The sequence below is a fragment of the Centrocercus urophasianus genome, unplaced genomic scaffold, assembly GCF_019232065.1.
Source record: "Centrocercus urophasianus isolate 14NV4802_14NV808 unplaced genomic scaffold, USGS_Curo_1.0 seq_19, whole genome shotgun sequence".
In the NCBI taxonomy this organism is placed as follows: Eukaryota; Metazoa; Chordata; class Aves; order Galliformes; family Phasianidae; genus Centrocercus; species Centrocercus urophasianus.
The window spans coordinates 1,639,366-1,658,347 of NW_024884744.1; the positions used below are offsets into that span (position 1 = coordinate 1,639,366).

Sequence of the window (18,982 nt, forward strand, 5' to 3'; positions counted from 1 at the left end):
GCTTTTATTTTTGACGTTTTCCTTCTACGAATGGATCATTTACATGGTTCCACTTAGGACTCCCATTATCAGTACCGTAACTGTGGAGCCAAATTCCCCATAAGCTCTGGGTAAGACAGTTTCATTTCAGGGGCTGACATCAGAACAAGCAGTCAGAAGCAGTTTCTGTTGAGAGCATCACTCACCAGGATACGGGCAGCTAGCAGCCCACCCCAAAGTGCCCAAAACAGCTCGTAGGGACACCCAGAATGGCACAGACCCCAGCTCCACCAGGAGAAATAAAACAGTTTTTGTGATAAGCCACTTAATGCAATTTGTTAAGTTCCACGTGCATGGAAACAGGCAGATGCTACACGGCTGCCATTTGTTTCTGTTCTATGAGTGTCTCCATGCCAGCCCTGTGCTCCCTTGGGCATCAGCAGCTTAGACTGGGAAACAGAGTTTCAGAGCCTGCTTTGTAGTTACTGACATACATAGGATCACAGACCCATAGAATGGCTTGGGGTGGAAGGGACCTTGAAGATCATCTGTTTCCACCATCCTTCTATGGGCTGGGGGCTCCCCCAGCTTAGGCTGCCCAAGGCCCCATCCAGCCCAGCCCTGAGCACCCAGGGATGGGACACTCCCAGCTCTGGGTAGCAGTGCCATGGCAAGCTGTTGTGGTTTTTTTGTTTCTTTATCTTTAATGCTAACGCAGTAGTTGTGCAGGTAAGGACCTGCCTGTGTCCCATCCCTCTCCTGCTCTCCCCTTCAACCTTTCCTCCCTGAGCCCTACCAGAAAGAGACAACCTGCTGCCTTTTTCTCCCCTGCCTCCATTTGGTGTCACAATAAAACTTTGTTTTTTCCTTTTTAATTCCCTCTTTTGGACTCGGACTCACTTGTGTTTGAGAGCATTCAATGATACACACAATAACAGTAGGGGAAAAAAACCAACAAAATAAACATCATGTTTCAGACAGCTGCAGGGATAACTTCCCTGTGAAAATAAAGCAGCCCTTAGGGCAGAGATGTGCTTTGTAAGACAGAAAGCTTCCTGCCAGGCACATTTTATTGGGTTCCCCTTTTTTCTCCCTTTTCTTTGCATCGCCCAAGCAGCACTTGCTGCACAGCATTTCCCTGAGCACTGGGGGAACTTGTGGGGGAAAGCATGGAGAACTGCAGCACAACACACACACGCACAACCTTCCTTCAGCTTTCATCCCTCCATTGCTCAAAGGGAAAGGATGGCAGGGTTCAGGACAGCTACGTGCCACGGGGTCCCGGGAGGAGCAGCACAGAGGGCATCCCCAAGGAAAAGCCACCGCCTGTGCTGACAGTCGGAGCTCACTTCCCTGCAGGAGCCCAGAGCAAGGAGTTTCTCTTCCTCCTTATTGTAAAGCAGAGCGAAACCCACGCGTGCGGGACCCCGCTGCTGGGCTGGGAGCTGGGCTCTCTTCTCAGCACTGAGCTGGTTCTGCTGGTTCCTTTGCCAGATGTGCCGAGCTCACCTCGAGCTCTGCTGTCACCAGTGGCCCTATGGATGGATGGACAGCCAGCAGGGACAGCTGCCACCACGCTCACCTCGCCCCTGGCTTCCTAACAGCAGTGCTTTAGGGGAAGGAGCACATCTTCAGAAGAAAAGTGAAATACACAGCAAGTTTATAAAAAAAGGGAATTGCAGAGTTTCGTGTGGATCAGCCAGGCCAGCAGCAGCAGGCATTTCCAGGCAGCTGCCAGATGTGGGTGTCGGGGCTGCCCCAGGTGCCAGCTCCATCCCATCCCTTTATTCATGCCCACACTTACCTCTCATAAGGAGATGAGGGATCCCAGGAGCAGTGTTTGTGCCTGATGTGTGCAAGGCCACGTTTCTGTATGCCCAGCCATACAGCTGTGTTCACCCCTCTCCATGGTTAAAACCACCCCATCTGGCATTTCAGGGCCACAGAACCTAGGAGAGACAGAGAAAAAGGGATTTGAATGGGAAGGAAAAAGACACCCAGAGAGCAGAAACTGTGCAGAGCCAGCACCAGCCACTTCCTACCAGCCAGGCAGTGATGCACCCCTCTAGCTGTTGGCTTCAGCATTAAGCCAAAAGCCCCAGGCTCAGAGCAGGCTCACCCCCATCCCCAACCCTTCCCATTTTCTGCTCACAGAGCAGCCCTCCTCCTCACACACCTGCAGTCACTTGTCCAAATCCACCAGGAGCACCTGTGTCTGCATGGTGCTCACTGCCAGCAGAGCTGCAGGGATCAGCTATCTGAATAGGAACCTTCCAAATAAATTACCCAGAATCCTAGAATGGCCTGGGTTGAAAAGGAGCACACTGCTCATCCAGTTCCAACCCCCTGCTGTGTGCAGGTCGCCAACCAGCAGCCCAGGCTGCCCAGAGCCACATCCAGCCTGGCCTTGAATGCCTGCAGGGATGGGGCATCCACAGCCTCCTTGGGCAACCTGTGCCAGTGCCTCACCACCCTCTGTGTGAAAAACTTCCTCCCAGGAGCAAAAATAAAATAAAATAAAATAAACAAACTATCCATGAGAGAAAGCCTCCACGTATTCTTGGAGCTGGGAGAAAAACACCGATTATTCAATGCATTTCTCACTGCAGCACTTTGCAGAACACGGAACCATAGAATGGATTGGGGTGGAAGGGGCCACAGGCATCACCCATTCGCAACCCCTGCTGCGTGCTGGCTGCCCCCAGCCCCATCCAGCCCCATCCTGAGCACCCCCTGGGATGGCTGGCAGTGCCTTACCATCCTCTGGTTAAGAATTTTTTCCTAACATCTGACCTAAACCTTCCATCTTTTAGTTTAAAGCCATTCCCCCTCATCTAGATCTTTTTACGTAGCTGTGATCTACTTTTAAGCTTAGCTGTGATTTAATTTATCACAGCTTTACTATATATATATATATATATATATATAAATAATTAATGCATAATTATAGATACATACATAATTATTACACAATTATACGTAATTATAATTACAAGAAATAGTGCCTTCCTACAAACAACCCCTCTCTTCCAGCTGAGGATATGCCCACACAGAGCACAACATCCACACAGGGCTCTGGGATTCAGCTCGTAGGAAGGGAGAGAGCAAGCCAGCCTGGCCAGCAAGTGTCAGTGCCACTGCCACCCACTGTTACTGGAACCACCAAGGAGGAGCACCATCCTTGCCTTAACTGCAACTGCAACACTGCAGGGCTACAGACCCAGAATGGCATAGTAGAACTGCACAAGTGCATAAAGGAGATAACCCTGCACTGCTTTAACAGCACAAGTGTCATCCCACCTCTATAATCCTTCTTCTGCCTGATGAGATCAGCATCTGAGACTAAGACATACTACGTAACAAAAAGCACATGGGCTTTCCTGTTTTAAAGAACTTCCTTTCATTTTTTGATGCAGCTGATACAGGAATATTCTCATTGCTAAACCCTAACGCCTTGTGCTTTGCTTTGAGCCAAACCTAAAGGAAACATTCCCTGCGTTCCCGGCAGGATGCCGTGTGCAGTCGGTTGCAGGAGGGCAGGGAGCTCAGAAAATGGCACAAATGAGGCTATTTGAAAACCATCATTTGGAGCAACACATCTGGTCAGGCACTGGGACAGCTGCCCAGGGAGCAGAGGGGTCACCATCCCTGGAGGTGCTCAGAACTGTGGGGATGTGGCACCTGGGGATGTGGATATGGGCATTGTGGAGGAGGGGTTGGGGAGCTGAGAGGTCTTCTCCAGCCTTAGAGATTCTAAAGGCAAAAGCTCAGCCTTCAGCTCAACATCAGGCACAGCAATGGAAAACACAGTCAAACTAGAAAGTCATACACCAGTGTTCAGGCAAAGCATCTTCTGACACATCACCGCCTTCTTAGGGGAAATAAGATGTTCATTAAAATAAAATGAATCTGAAAATTCAATATAAAGAAAGCCCTTGATTCATCCTGTTGCTTTCTAAGTGCACAGGAAAACTCCCACTGACTTCATGGAAAGTTCTCCAGGGCCCCTTGGCAGGGCAGGGTGGGCGACCGTCACGTACAGCACGAGCTAATGAATCCTTGGTGCCCCAAACCCACCAAGGCAGGCTTCCAGTTGGCTTATATGCACTGCTATCAACAGCATCTCATCGTTATCAGAGTAAAGCTTAGAAATGGAAAGCTTAATTAATGTGTCAGACACATGCTTTAAACACCCCTGTTCTCCCTTTAAAGCCACCCCCCTGTTCATAGTTACCAGACAGCATAAAAAGTCTCTCCCCATCTTTTTGTACGTTCCCTTTAAGCGCTGGCAGAGGCTCCCTTCAAGCACTGAAGGAAGGGCAGCCCCACCCCCTCCTGTCCCCACACTGCCCCAATGCCAGGACCCCGCGGGATTCCCAGCTCTCAGCTCCCCGAGACACCAATACAAAGAAAAAGGGGAACTCCTGCTCCTCCACCGACATAAAAGCAGCGCAGCCCCTGCAGCAGCCACCGATCCCACATCAGTTTCATCGGGCAGAGGCATGGCAGAGCACAGCATCAGGAGCAGGGCAGCATGGCTGAGGGTCGGGCACTGGGTGCTGCCGGCTGTGCTCTGCCTCCTGCTGCCATCCACGTGGGCGCTGCCTCTTCCTGCCCACAACCTGACCAAGGGACTCAACTGCTCCAGGACACTGCTGGCCGCTGCCAACGAGGCACTCCTGCAAGTGCAGGTATGAGAGGGGAGGGATGTGCCCAGGGTGGAAGGGTCGGTGGGATGGTGCACAGCCAGGCAGGTGATTGCTGGCACCCAAGATGGTGGGGATAGTGGCCGGAACAGGGGGGATGGTACATACCTCAGCAAGCAGGAGACAGGCTGGGGATGGTGTCCAGGCAGATAATGTGCTGGTGAAGGCACCCAGGATGATGGGGATGGGTTCCTGATGCTATCCAAGTGGGAGAAATGTTGGAGATAAATCCCAGGCAGGCACATACGCTGTGCACTCAGCTCAAGGAAGTCTCCTTCTGAACTGCCAGCAGGCCTCTAACTGCTCCTAGTGCCCACCCACACCATCAGCAGCACCTGTGTTTGCACAGGTGTCTCTCAGCTCTCATCCATCTCATCAACCAATCGCACTGCTTGCTTTTGAGCACCTGTTTCTCTAACGCCTCTGCAGACACCTGCTCCCAAGCTCGTTGCGTTTGCATGCTGGTGCTCTGGCTTTGCTGTTACAGAGTCCTTCTGCCCCTAAATCCCCATCAGGATGAGAATTTCTGCCAAAGTCCCCTGCTAGAGTTGCAAGCTTCATCTCAGAGAAGCACGAAAGAAAACCACTAAAGAGTTTCCCAAAGTTGCAGGGTATCAGTGAGCACTGCCTCTGTATTTTCTTTTTTTCACTTTCTAGTGCTTCATATTCAGCACAAACATTTAGTGATTTCGAGACTCTCTAATTGCTGTTTTCTGAAGCTGAATCATTTACCCCTTTTCCCCCCTTTTTAACACAGAAACAGGGAGTGCTGGGATTTGAATGCACCCTTGAAGAGGTTGATCTTGAAGATGTCACCAACAGCCAAATCAACACAATAAAATCCTGCACATCTGAGGATCCAGGGGTAAAACCAAAACAGCCAGCTTTCAGCATCATATTTTCTCCAGCAGCTGTATAACACGTTGTCACTAAATGAACCTGTATCACTTCTTCTTTAATTTATTTGCAGGCTGGAAACTGTCCAGTACTGGAAAGTTCTACTTTAGATACGGTAAGCTGTGAGCCTCTATAGAGAACCTTTGTTTAGCACTTCTAGCACTTGGCAACAAGTTCCAGCATCTCTTATTAATCCTGACTTTTGCAGAGCAAATGCCTGTGGGGGATCTACGAAGATCTGAAAACCTACAAGGCAGAGCTGAGGAACCTCAAGGATCTGAGGGTGCTGACATCCATTGACGACATGATGCAAGTAAGCACTTCCATCTTGTTCCTTCCATCTTTAATGGGGTTTTAGGAGCAGCGTTGCGTTGTGCAGTCACCGGGGAGCTGGGAGTTTGGCAGGTTGATATTGGTTTTCCTAAGAGTAAAGCTGGAAGATGTTAAGAGCTTGTTTGTCCCTCTACTGACCTCCCTCCCCACTGCAGGTCCTGCAGCCCCGCAGCCCGGCCGCGCCGCAGCCCTCGCCCAGCACCATCCTTGGCTCCTTCCAGGGCCGCATGCGGCTCTGTGGGGTTCTGCACGCCTTCTGCCTGCGTGCTGTCACCATCAGCAGGATGCTGGGCTACCTGAGTGCCCTCACTGCAGAGACATAAGAAGGAAATGCAGCAGCACGGCCGTCCTGCTGTACAGTTACTGATAAACCACGTTCTGCTGTCAGTGCCTTCGGAGCTAGCACCTCCAACTTCTAAGCATGGGGACAATAGGCTGTATCGTATGAGAACGTTCTCAGACCACCAAATGCTCAGCTGTTATTTGTCTTCAGAGTTTTATTTATTCAATTGTAAGCTCCTGAATTGGATATTTATAATAATCCGGGTTTATTTATGATGGTGCTCCTTATTTATTCTATTTATTGCCTAATAAAATTGAAGTTGACATAAAAGCTGCAGTGACCTTTTTTTTGTTGTTCCTTGAGATATCACACACCTCAAGGAATGCAATATATTCTATCCTATGAACAGGACAGAATCGCATTGATCAGACTGCTAATGTATTCACAGAATCATTATGGTTGGAAAAGAGCTCTCAGAACCCCAGCACAGCCCCAGCCCACCCTACCATGCCCACATCTCTCAGTGCCATATCCCCACAGTTCTGAACTCTTCAGAGAAGAAACATTTCCCAATCCCCAGCCTGCACACAAATAAGCAGAGGACCGTGGCACCACTCAGCACTGGGGTCATATTTAGAACTCCCATTTTCCTCGTTCCTCACAGCTGTGCTCCTTGTGGCTCTGACTCTCCAGGGGGGTTTTGTATCAGGTGTGTTCAAGTTGCCAGGTGCTGCCTAACACGCACATTTTGAGAGCAAAAGGTTTCAGTTAGGAAGCAAAATCAGCCAGCTTTGCAATACGTGCCCCTTTAGAACTATTTTTTGTTTGTTTGTTGCTGGAGCCACATCAAAACTACAGGCTGAAATTGGGTGTGCAGACAACAAAACCTCTTGATGACAACTTACCTCCATGCTCCACAGCTACTATCTGATCCCTGCTGTGCCAGGCAGGCAGCTGGGCACAGCCTTTCCCCTCCATCTCTTCCATTGCAGGGAAAGTCTTCCTCTCTTCTTGCAAACCCACTTGATGTTGTGTGTTTGGAGAGATTCATATTTAAGAACCTATCTAAGAAATAACCACTGAGGATATGCAAACATCCCCGCTCTCAGTGCCATAATTGAGAAGAAATTTGCTAATTGGGTAGTGAGCTTACAAAGGTAAGGCATCACACCCTCCAACAAAGGCATTTGGTGTTGTGAATTACTATCTGCACGCACTAGAACCACTTGCTTGTGGTAAAACTAGCACTGATATTCTGGGAAATGTATCCCCCTCATGCTCTCTTTTATGAGATAAATTGTTTCAATCTTCAACAGGGCAAAACTGCATAATGTCACCTGCATTTTGATTATTGGTGCCTGCTGTTGCACATGGAGAACGACAGCTGTTTATTAACTTCTTAGCATACAGAGAGAACCCCCTGTCATTTTGAAACAAAAACTGAGCTTCAGTTGAAAACCCAGGGAGAGATGCTGAGACAAGCACCCTCCCACTCCCTTTTCCAAGCTCACCACTGCTCTGCTTGCTTATACAGGGTCTCTCACCACAAAAGCAGAGAGAAAGCAGCAGCTGACTTGAAATGCTGTAAGAGAAGTGAAAACTGCAGCAGCAATGAGAAGAACCACTGACCAGCAGGAATCTGCTTGGAGAGATGGGGACACTGGCATCGCCCCGGCTGCTGCAGGGAGGATGGCTTAGGTTGGAAAGGACCCTAAAGCCCATCCTGTTCCAACCCCATGCTGTGGGCTGGTTGTCCCCACCAACCACCCAGCTCCCCTGGGCAAGGCACCCTGTGTCCCTGATGGCAATTCTCCTTTGCTTGCCTCAGAGAGAAGAGCCAAGGGCAGCTCCACAAGCTGTTCCTGTGTCCCAGTGCGTGTCCCCTAAATCCTACAGCAGCAGAAGAGCCCACAAGGGATGCACAAGGGATCCTCAGGAAAAGGCCTGACCAGAAACACCATTTGACCAAGGAGAGGAGCACAAAGGGGTGAGAACATGGCTTGTGACGTACAAGCAGCAGACAGCTGTATCTCAGCAGAGAGCTACAATTTAAACAACAAAAAAAAGCATATTAAAAATTACACATAAATAGCCAAAATGTTCTCTTTTTAATCCTTATATTTAAAAGTATGTTTGTTTGTTTGTTTTTCCATAAACATACACAGCAGGAGATGATGAAAAGAATCACGTCTGCAAACAGGACACTGTCTGGCCATCATAACATTATTTTCATATCTTTTACAACTCTGTGCGACAGGTCCTGCCCTCAGGATAACAACCATCTTGGAGACTCTGATTTTCTCTATTTTAGCTTAAGCCCCCCCTTATATTCAAGTTAAAATGAATCACGTAAAAAAAGTATAAAAAGTTCATAGTACAAAAAAAAAAATAATCATACAACATAAAAAAAAAATCTCATAAAAATTGAGACAGACTGTACAGAGAGAAGAAAATCCCACAGAAGATTCAAAGCTGCCTGCAGTTCTTAATGGTGCTACTGTGAAAGTGGTCTTCGGGTTTAAGAAAACAGAACCACAGCTCAACATGAGTGCATGGGGATCCGTACAGTGGTTGTGTATAAACAGTGATTCTGCAAAGGAATTTAAGGAGTTTGTCCCTGATCCTAGGCACCTGTGAGCAATACAATGTACCTCATGATTGTGAGTTTCATTATTTTAAGGGGATGAAAGTTTTGATACAACTTTTCTCCCTTGTCTTTCCCTGATTCAAATAAAAATGTTTCAAGATAACAGTCATATACCTGACAAAGGTAAACCCATTTCTCCCAGTGCTCGTTGTCTTTTACGACTGGCTCAAACACGACAAGATTCAGTGGCAGCTTTCAGTTTTGGGCACATCAAGCCTGGCACTTCCATCCAGCTGCAATGACTGGTATCCAAACGTGTGAGTAATGATTCCCAAAATGCTACTTACACTTACGTAGGTGCAAAATTTCATTCACATTTCTTTTGAAGACACTCTAAACTTTCCGCTGACTGATTACGATTTGGATCTTCATCACAATGAAATCCCAGGAAAATAGCTTGAAAAGTTTAACCATTTGGGTGGGGAAAGTTCCTGAGCTTCTCATCAGCTTCTCCAACTCATCACTCAGCCAAAAAGCCTGGGGAAATGAGCACACACAAACACATAGATATTATTTCATCTCTAGAGGTCATTACAGTATTGAATGACAAGTTCATAAAAAGCTACAGCAGTGCAGGGCCATGGCAAAAGACATGTCTCAAGGGTCAGATGAGTGAGGGAATGTCAGCAGTGATCCTCATTTTGAAGCCAGGTTCCTTTTATGGAGAGTGAAGTGGGAGCAAAGCTCTGCTAGTTCCAAAGCCAGAATTTGTTTGTTATTATTTCTTTGGAGTTCTTATTTTTTCTTTCGACTCCCTCACAAATACCAAGAATTTGAGCATTGAGCATCTAATGCCCATTAGTCCTTGAGTATATAATGCCCATTAGCCCTAGGTCCCATTAGGTCGAGAGGATTAGGTCATGGCCAAGTATTCTGAACGTAGGCAGGAGAAAAACATTACTCATTTTATAATATAATATCATTTTCTGAAGGGAAGTAGGAAAATGTCACAAGAAAGAAAATTGTCATCAATATTAGAAGGGAAACAATTTTGAGTTACACAAGAAAATGCACACTGGGTATTTAGTGAGCTCTCTGGCGTGTCCTCTTAAAACACATCTGAAACTCAGCGATGTAACTGCACAAATACAATAAGCTGATACCTTCTAGTGCCTGCACTATTTCATATGACACTTTTTCACGGAGCCTATTGCACAAGGCTTGTGCAGTTCCATTGCTTTGCTCTCTTTCTCTCCACTTGCTTAACATCAGAAATTTCTGGATATTGACTGCCTCTTCGTTTGCTTGAATCTGCTGAATGTCTTTCATTTCCATCTGAAGACATTCAATGGCAATTTCTTTCCACTCCACGCCAAACAACTTTGCAATTACCATCAGCTGTCGATCAGTTAGCAAGCTTCTGCTTTTAATTCCATCTGAAAAGACATAAAACAAAAATCAGATCTAATATTGCTCATCTGATTAGACTTTCAATTTAATGACGCTACTGATGCTGTGCAGGGGACGTAGAACAGTGGGCATCTTATTAGCCAGGCAGTCAAAACTGGATTAACTGCAGGCGAGCACTGCAGAAAATCACCTGAAGAACTCTGAAAATCACCTGAAGAACTCTGAAGGCTCATAAAGACACCAACTCCTGAGTAACTGCAAGGTTTCGTGGACCGAGCACTTTTCCTTTCCTCAGTCACCATCTACTCATAAACTGAAGCTCTGAATGATGAAAGCTCTCCCTCTGGTGGCTACATGCACCATCAGTAAATACCTACATGGGTATTTTTGCTTTATTCCCAGACTTGGCATTTTAAATGATATAGAGATGCTTACCTGTATAACTGTTAGGCCTTTGCTTTTTGCTACAGTGTTTCTCTTCTTCAGAAAAGCTGTTGGTTGATTTCCGCCTTTTGACGCCTAAGGAGCGAAGCAGAATTGATGTTAATTTATTCATTTCACTTGCAGATCACTTGAGCAACAACAGCAAGCAGGGCTCACAGAAAACAATAAAATCTGAATCAACTTCAAATTCACTTACTGCTTGGAACTCTTGTTTGCTCATTTTTGTTCTGATCATAATGTATCCAGTCACCTGGGAAACAGTTTTCAAAGAGAAACAAAGGGTGAAGTAGGAATCACAGGATCCCCATTGCTGTGAAGGTATTTAATGAATTTCATCTACAGGCAGCACTACATCCCGGCTCATGCTTCTTTTCAGCTGGAACAAACTGCTATCCAAATCACAACATGCTTACTTTCTCTGAGTTTTGCTTTCCACACAACTGCATCCGAGTCCAGTTCAACCAAAGATAAGGTGAAGTCATCAGGTTTCTCAAAATAGACTTCAATGTAACTTTTCAGCTTCAAAAGAGATCCATCAACAAATTCAATTTCCTGTAAAACAGCAATATTTTTAAGACAGACTTTCATCCAAACATAAATTAAACAGGAGGGATGCGGATGCAGACCAAACTCTGGTCTACCCAATGTTTTGCCATTGACTTCAACAGTGTCAGGATTTCATCCCCAAGCTTTAGGTCTCTAAGAGGCAAATGCTTTCTACAGAGATGGCAAATGAATTCTGAAAACTGCCCTTACAGCCAGTGCATGCCTTGCACTCAGTAGGAAAGGGAAGGTATTTTCTGTCATGTTTCCAGTCAGGCTGTGATGTATCAATTGATGCTTACATGGAGAACTTACCTCTGGAGTTATTTCAGCTTCTGGTTCACAAATTAATCTGTATCTCTTTCCCTTCTGTAATAATTTCTGGCACACAGGGGGCTTGTCAATTTTAATGAATTTCTTTTTGGAATGTTTCACTGTCCTTGATATATCCTGAAATTTTAAAAGCATGATATATTATTCCTGTCGCTAAGGGAACTTATATTTACAACCCACGTTGCTCCTCACAGCTCCTGGTGTCCTTCTGCATCCATCCCTACAAAATGCCACACAGCAAACCTTACAAAATGCTCCATATTGAACACATTACTTGTGGGTATAGTGAAGATTCCCTAAAAGACAGAGAACTATGCTACATTAGTGAAATCAGAAGGGCTTCACAACCCAAATGGAAGCAAGTGTTATTAGCTGCTGTCCCTTCCCATGCTGGTCTATGAGGGGATTGCTGAGATACAAGTGGTGCAAGTCCTGAGCTCTGTGTTTTCCAAGAATATCCCTTGGACTCACAAGGATAATCGAGTCCAACTTCTGGCTCTGCATATGACCACACAAACCCAAACCCTCTATTTAAGGCCGGTGTCCAAAAGCTCCTTGAGTTCCAGCAGCTTCAGGCCGTGCCCGCTGCTAGGAAGCCTGTTCCAAGCCCACTGCCCTGTGGTGAAGAACCTCTTCCCAGTTTTGGTGGTAAATTTTCATTTTTCATACTTGTCATGGCGCCATGTGAACAAACAGCTGCTCACATATCAAACCCTTCCCTTCATATTCAGCTTACAGTGAGAGAACACCTGCCACAGCAAACCCAACCTTGATGAAGGAGTCGTTGTTCGTCGCCACGTAGACCCGGAACAGCAAGGAGGGGTCGCCATCGATGGCCTTGTAGAGGATGACAGCTCCGTGGTAGAGCAGGGGCTCCTCACTGTGGATGAGCGGCCCGACGGGGGACAGCGAGCTGACCAGCCAGCGCACGTGTGAGGCCGAGAAGTCCGTGGACGGCTCCATGGCCGCACCTGCACCCTTGATGTGCAGCACCTTGAAGGCCGGCTGGGAGCCACCATCTGCGGGGACAGTGACGGCACCGTCAGCACTGCAGCCTGCTCCAGCCTGCCCAGCTCCATCACAGCACTTACCGCCGAGGCAGAGGGAGTGCGGGAAGGAGATGGAGGTGAGGGCGGAGGGCGCCTCGCAGCGCACGTCGAACAGCGGGCCGCCCACCACCCACGGCGCCTTTACCAGCCCGGCGTATTTGCTCCAGGACAGCAGGGAGTAGTTGATGGTGACCGCCTTGTTCACCTCAAAAATCAGACCGGTGACACTGCACTCGTATGTGCCTTCTGCATCCAGCTTCATCCTGCCCGGACAGACCCACGTTGCATTGTATGATTGACGTTGTAATCACTTATAATTATTAACTATTTCAACAATATGCAGAGGAAGCCACCGTGAGAGCTGTCAGACAAGGATCTACAGGCAGCTGGCATAAACTGCTTATTTTTCAAGATTTGGGGCATCTTTTTTCACTGCTATAAATGTATTTGCGCAGCAATTTTTTCCCCCATTTAATTGGAAGGGAGAAGTATCTTGATCAGCACACCATAAATGTATACCCATTAAACATAAATGTATACCATGAAAAAAACCAAACATACAAATACTGTCCTCCAGAAAGCTTCCTAGGGGTCACTTGCTCCCTCTGGGCCTATATAAACAGATAAAATAATAATACATATTTAAGAAGCTGGTGAGAAAGTAGCATTACAATTTGCAGGTTCTCTCATGCAAAACGTGTGGATTTCTTTTTCTAAACCTACATTTTCCTTTCTGCAGTGCTCACAGTGGGGCAGACAGTCCGCTCCTAGTGAGAAAACAGGAAAATCAGCTCATTAAAACCAAAGTAATTAAATGCTCAGGGAAAAAAAAAAGCAACACCTTCAGAGTTCTCTTACCATCTGATTCACTGCAAACTGGCTGCGATTCTTTCTTTTCTTGCTCTTCATCTGCATAAAGAAGTGTTAAAAGTTCTCGTTAATACTTGTTAATAGCAAAAGATCTCACTGAGAAGGGCCACCTGTGGCTTTTACACAAGGGAAAGGACAATGAGGACAGAATGGGGATGGCTGTCTCTGCTCCAGGCTCTGCCCATCCCAGCTTTATGGGATTTGCCGTGTTTGCACTGCTTCTGCCCACGGGGCTGTGCAGCGGTGCACTGTGCAGCAAATAGATCCCATAGCCTGCAGGCAACACACTCTGCATGGACAGCCCAGCCATTCCATTCCCCTGCTTTAACAAAGGAATACTAAGGAGAGTATTCTCAAGGCTTCAATTTTGTGCCAGCTCCACACAGCCTGGGCATGAAGCTGGGCACCTGGATACAGGATTTGTTGAAGGTTCATCACTCTCACAACTTGCCCACAGTACTGGGAATTTTTCAGGGTGGGGGAGGACCCATCCCCAGGATGGTCTCACCGTGCCCAGCACCAACTCCAAACACTGAATGGAAGCTGTGCACCACCTCATTGAGAAGGGAGCCATGCTACAGCAGCACACTCAGCAAACCCCAACACAAAAGCAAGCAAGCAGAGCCGAGATATAGGGGAAAAGTTTTTGGCCTGAAGGGTTGAATTGTGCAAAACTAACGGGCACAGCTCCTGCCATGAGGCATTATGAAATACAAACAGCACCCAGCAAATGTGGTCCCGGCAGAAAGGCTGCCCAACCAGCCTGCTATATCAGCACCTCCCAGGTAGGCAGATGGGACAGAGGTGGACAATCCATTGTTATCTATGGGAAGCGCCTGGAAAATATCACGGAAACACCAGTGAGCTGGATCCCAGCCTGGAGCAATGCTATTTTGGGCATGGAGCAGCAGCTGGGATTGCTCTGAGTGCTGTGCAAGAGAGGAAGCAGGGCTGAGCAGCACAGGCTCGCGCTGGCAGCGCTGTTAATTAATTACCAGTGTTCTACACGCATCCATTCGTACCACGCATGCTCTCTGCCTGCACAACAGTGCTCTCTGCAAGTCTTTGTGCCCTGAGGGGCAGAGGTCACCGGCTGTGCCGGCACCCATCACTGCTGCATGCCCTCGTGCATCCTGGTGCAAAGCCCTCATCCCTGTCGGCTCCCAGACGTCTTCCAGAGCGGATATGGGAAAGAAAGAGCAGCACACTCACCTGACCGCCTTGTGTCCGACTCCTCCGTATCTGATGAGAAAAAAGCTTTCTCATTATTGAGTAAAGACGATCGATGTTGGGTGAAAGCAGGATAAACAAGCTGCTCGTGGTATAACCCACACAAGTGGAAACCCACAGCCTCCTCGCCAATAACAAACGCTTCCTTCAATTCTTTCCCCGTCCATCCTGTTTTGCCACTTTTGCTGCCAACTGTTCAGCAGATTTATAGCCTCTGAGGACAACGGCTGTGGTGTACAAACATCTGCACGCATTGTGTGCGTGAGGCCAATGCCACACGAGCTGCTGACCCCCATTACTGCAAAGCTCAGCACTGAGTGACTATGAAATGATGCACTCACATAAATACCATTCTGCTTTTCAACATTCAGTCACTGGCTTAACAGTTCTGTACAATAACTTGGAGACTACTCCCAAAGAGGGAAGGATAAAATAAAAAAAAAAAAAGTGGTTTTAAACTGAATTTACATTTTCAAAAGAGAGAAAATAAGTAAACTGCAATATAATGCCCACCTGAGTCATCTTCTGAGCTGCTGCTGGAGCTGCTGCTGGGGCTGCCAGAGCCACTGCCGGAGCTGCCCTCTCCTGAACGACAGGAAGAATTAAAGAAAGCAGTGCCAAGAGTAAGTAAGAGATGCATTTAGAAGTTTAAATGCATTAATCTGGTGGGTGTTAGGTAACATGACACAGCAGGAAAAGCACTGAGCCGTGCTCAGGCAGCAGAGATCAGCATCAGAGATCTGGGGTCGCTGAGAACCTTTGAAGGTGTGTGTGATGCTCAATTGACGTATGATGTCCCCAACAACCTGAGGCTGTCCTGGAGGTCCCTGCACCCCCACATTTCAGCCAGCCAAATTCTATGGTTTCCTGTAGGAGAGGCACCTACAGGTGTGTACAACCATGCTGTGATCCCGGGCTGTGGATGTGCCATGCACACTTCTAATAAAAGTCTTCTTACAAATCTCAAAGTCACGCTCAGGAGGGGGTAGGAGGTTTCTGTCCCACAGCTGCTCACCTGCTGGCAGCTCCTCCGCACAGCCTGTGCTCTCCTCACAAGAGGTCTCCAATTCTGCAAAAAAACAGCCAGGGGTTACACATGCATGAAAAAAAGGAACTTCTGTGCACATACAGTCAAAGCTCCCTCGCCTCCAACGTCACTTTCTATGCAGGCTCTGTGCAGAAAGAGCTGACTGAGCCACTGCCGTCTGTGTGACAACCTCCACCACTTCCTTGAGCACCAAAAATACAGCAGCTTGTATTGCTCTGAATCAAAGTGCAGCTGGGCTGGTCTGCAAGGCTGTACAAAGGCACAGAGGGTATGCAGCCTTGCAGTGGGAGAGCAGAGGGCTGCAAGAATTGGAGGGAGGAGGAGGAACAGACAGATGGACACCAACCCATGCACCCACCAGGTTGAGCATAGCAATCCACAGCTCCTGAAACCCAATGGACATGAAAAAATGGAAAGAAAACCAGGCTGACATTATGGAATCATGGAATCAGAGGGGCTGGAAAGGACCTCTGGGAATCATCGTCCAGCCTCCCTGCTGCAGCACGTTCCCCACAGCAGGCTGCACAGGAATGCATCCAGGTGGGTTTTCAACAGCCCCTGATGTGGCCACATCACAGCAAAGGGGAGAACCTCCCTTAACCAGCTGGTCTCACTCTTTGTAATGCACCCAGGACACCATCAGCTTTCTTAGCCATGAGGGCACACCTTTGCAGAGCTCCTTTCCATCAGTTCAGCCCCTAGCCTGTACTGATGTGAGCAGCTGTTCCTCCCCAGCTGTAGGACTCTACACTTGCACTTGTTGAGCCCCATCAGGTTCCTCCCCACCCAACTCTCAGCCTGTCCAGGTCTCACTGGTGTGCCAGCCACCCCTCCCAGCCCCACATCGTCACTGTAAGAAGTGGCAATGAGGGACAATGGTTAGTGGGTATGGTGGTGACAGGTTGATGGGTGGACTTGATCATCTTAGATGGTCTTTTCCAATCCTAATTATTCTGTGATTCTGTAACTGCCAGCCAAGAAGAACTGCAGAGACACGCCAAGGACCAGCATCCCCTGTCCTCCATCCCGCCCCAGGGATCCCAACCTCAGCACACACACCTCAGCATTCAGAGCAGGCATTACAGATCTAGCAGAACAAAAGCCCTCTCTCTATGACCACACACTGAATTTTCTGCACAAGGTCTCTGGCAGGACCAGCACTGCTGGTGGTGCTCACTGAGCGCTCCAGTGTGGATACACAGAGGTTTGGCAGTCACCTACTGAACTGTCAATGCAAGGCCAATTCCTCTCCTGGCATTTTTGCACTATGCAGATAACAGGGAACAAATAAGTAACAAAGGAATATGAATTTCAAAATTAAGTATAATGTCTCAAAGATCCTACCCATGAAATTAAAGCATTGCATATTGACTTTTCTATAGGCAGTAGACATAAAATGGTGCTTTTCAATCTGGAGAATGGGAATTTCTAACACCCAGCCCATTGAAGCCCTGTATTTCTCAAAGTTACTGTACCGTGCTCATCTGCAGAGAGGGATTCGATTCCGCTGGAAGACAAAATGGGAAATGCATGAGAAGACCTGGCAATCCTTCGCCACTTTTTCATCCAAGCCAAAGAATGTGAGGAAAGCAAGCAGGTTTTAAGGCAAGTTGAACAGTAATGACAGGGGGTTGCGCTTAAAAATGTATTTTCTTAAATATGCTGCTTGTGGACTTCAGCTCTTGCCCTTGTCACAGTGCTGGAGACACCTGGCTCTGACAGAGGGCTTTCCATGAGGTCAAGCCTTGGTCCCCAGCCCCTTTTTCTCTCAGGAAATGAAAGAAGTGAGCACGAACAGGAGACTAATCAACAGTCCTTGGTGGTTTTCAGGCCTTTGCTCCATGTTCAGGCACGGAAGAGCAGCAGGATGCAAACATTATTCATCTTCTTCAGCAAAGTACGAAGCTCAGACAGACCTGACGACCCAGAAGTGGCAAATGGCTCCCATCTGACCACCTGCTGGTGGCCCATAGCAAACCCAGGCGTATCTTCATTGTCCTTTCTCTCCTGAGAAAGGAGATTTACTATTTCCAAATTTTAAGGACCAGATGTGGAAACCTTTCCATGGAGCTCCAGAAAGTCATCCCAGAATAACCATCAGTGAGCCAGCAGGTGACATCCATCTGTGCTTCGCTTCGCAATCAGAAGCAAACACCCAGCACGTCTGCCTTCCCAGCAGCAAGAAAATAACCTTTACAACTTCAGGTTGAGAAGCAAGGAAGGGAGAAGGCAAAGAAATGTGAGCAAAATGGAGATGCTGCAGTTGGATGAGGAGTCTGGGTGAGAGTTCTGCTGGAATGGGAATTGTGATCACACTTGCATCTTGCAAAAACTACACTGAGAGTATCTGCAAGGCTGGGAAAACGCTGTGCAGCTTCGCTAAGTGCTGCCTCGCTAAACAAGGTTTGCCTGCAGTTGGCTGAAAGCCCTGCTTTGCACTCCTCATCAGCTGAAAAAACATGTGTTGAAGAAGAAGAAAAGAGTGGGAAAAGCAAAACAAAACCAGCCCTACTCAGTGTAACAGATTTTGTCTCACGATCAATTAATTACGGAATTACTCCGGGGACGAAATGCAGTTGCAGCCTTGTCTCGTGTCACGTGAGAGCTGCGCGCTTCTGTTGCTCAGCCCTCCCCAAAGGAAAGCATAACAGCTTAACCACGTTTTGCAGGGAGAAGATAAACACTCTCCTCCCAGCGCCGTCACACAGCTGCTGCCAGCTTGGGAAACGGCCAGAGTACAGAAGGGCTGGTGGAGAATGGGGTCGGGGGCAAAACCCCACTGCTGGGAGCAGGGATGTGGAATGGTGACATGGAGCAGAAATGCAGAGCGGGAACGCTGTTGGCTCACTGAGCGCTTTTGTCTGCTGGAGGAGATGATGCTGGGGATGGCGGGCAGCAGCATGGCCGGGCCCTGGTCTGAGAAGGGGGGTATGGGGAGCAGGTGTAAGGCCGGGATCCTGCACCTCACGTTCCTGGGGGCTTCCTGGAAGGGTGGGAAGGACGACCTTGGGCTTGGACTTGAGCCAGCAAGGGGGAGGGAGACGTTATTGGGGTGCAGCGAATGGGGAGATGGAGAGTGGTGGGACGAAATGGGTGGGGATGGTGCTGGGAGGGGGGGTGAAGGAGACGGAGGATGCTGGGGGATGGAGGTGGAAGACGGAGAAGGGGAGCGTGCTGCGAGGGGGGGAGGGGTTGGGGTACCGGGGGGGATCGGGAGGGATGCAGGTGGGAATTGGGAGGGGCTGGGAGATCGGTCTGGGGGGGGGGGGG

The 18,982-nt window shown here is 48.1% G+C and overlaps 2 protein-coding genes across 9 annotated transcripts in view; one reads left to right on the forward strand and one right to left on the reverse strand.

Moving 5' to 3' along the window:
* LOC122161562 (caspase recruitment domain-containing protein 8-like) overlaps positions 1–18,982 on the reverse strand; it is a 33,731-nt gene that overhangs the window by 3,574 nt on the left and 11,175 nt on the right. For 2 of the 8 annotated variants that reach the window (XM_042821080.1, XM_042821081.1), the window contains exons 2-18: positions 17,188–17,219; positions 15,680–15,733; positions 15,178–15,249; positions 14,647–14,676; positions 13,423–13,473; positions 13,288–13,331; positions 13,126–13,175; positions 12,284–12,827; positions 11,498–11,632; positions 11,053–11,191; positions 10,836–10,889; positions 10,631–10,714; positions 9,949–10,221; positions 9,133–9,322; positions 7,104–8,240; positions 4,794–6,015; positions 1,784–1,928 (exon numbers count right to left, since the gene is read on the reverse strand). In XM_042821080.1, coding sequence (XP_042677014.1) covers positions 9,306–9,322; positions 9,949–10,221; positions 10,631–10,714; positions 10,836–10,889; positions 11,053–11,191; positions 11,498–11,632; positions 12,284–12,827; positions 13,126–13,175; positions 13,288–13,331; positions 13,423–13,473; positions 14,647–14,676; positions 15,178–15,249; positions 15,680–15,733; positions 17,188–17,219 — 1,579 coding nt within the window. In that variant the 3' untranslated portion in view covers positions 1,784–1,928; positions 4,794–6,015; positions 7,104–8,240; positions 9,133–9,305. Of the gene's footprint in view, positions 1–1,783; positions 1,929–4,793; positions 6,016–7,103; positions 8,241–8,298; positions 9,323–9,948; positions 10,222–10,630; positions 10,715–10,835; positions 10,890–11,052; positions 11,192–11,497; positions 11,633–12,283; positions 12,828–13,125; positions 13,176–13,287; positions 13,332–13,422; positions 13,474–14,646; positions 14,677–15,177; positions 15,250–15,679; positions 15,734–17,187; positions 18,828–18,982 lie in introns of those variants that run through there. The other 6 variants (XM_042821078.1, XM_042821075.1, XM_042821077.1 and 3 more) reach the window with 5 other exon arrangements.
* IL12A (interleukin 12A) lies at positions 4,425–6,455 on the forward strand. The gene is made up of 5 exons (XM_042821092.1): positions 4,425–4,670; positions 5,443–5,550; positions 5,656–5,697; positions 5,791–5,895; positions 6,071–6,455. The coding sequence occupies exons 1-5, from the start codon at positions 4,482–4,484 to the stop codon at positions 6,236–6,238; spliced, it is 612 nt and encodes a 203-aa protein (XP_042677026.1). The 5' UTR covers positions 4,425–4,481; the 3' UTR covers positions 6,239–6,455.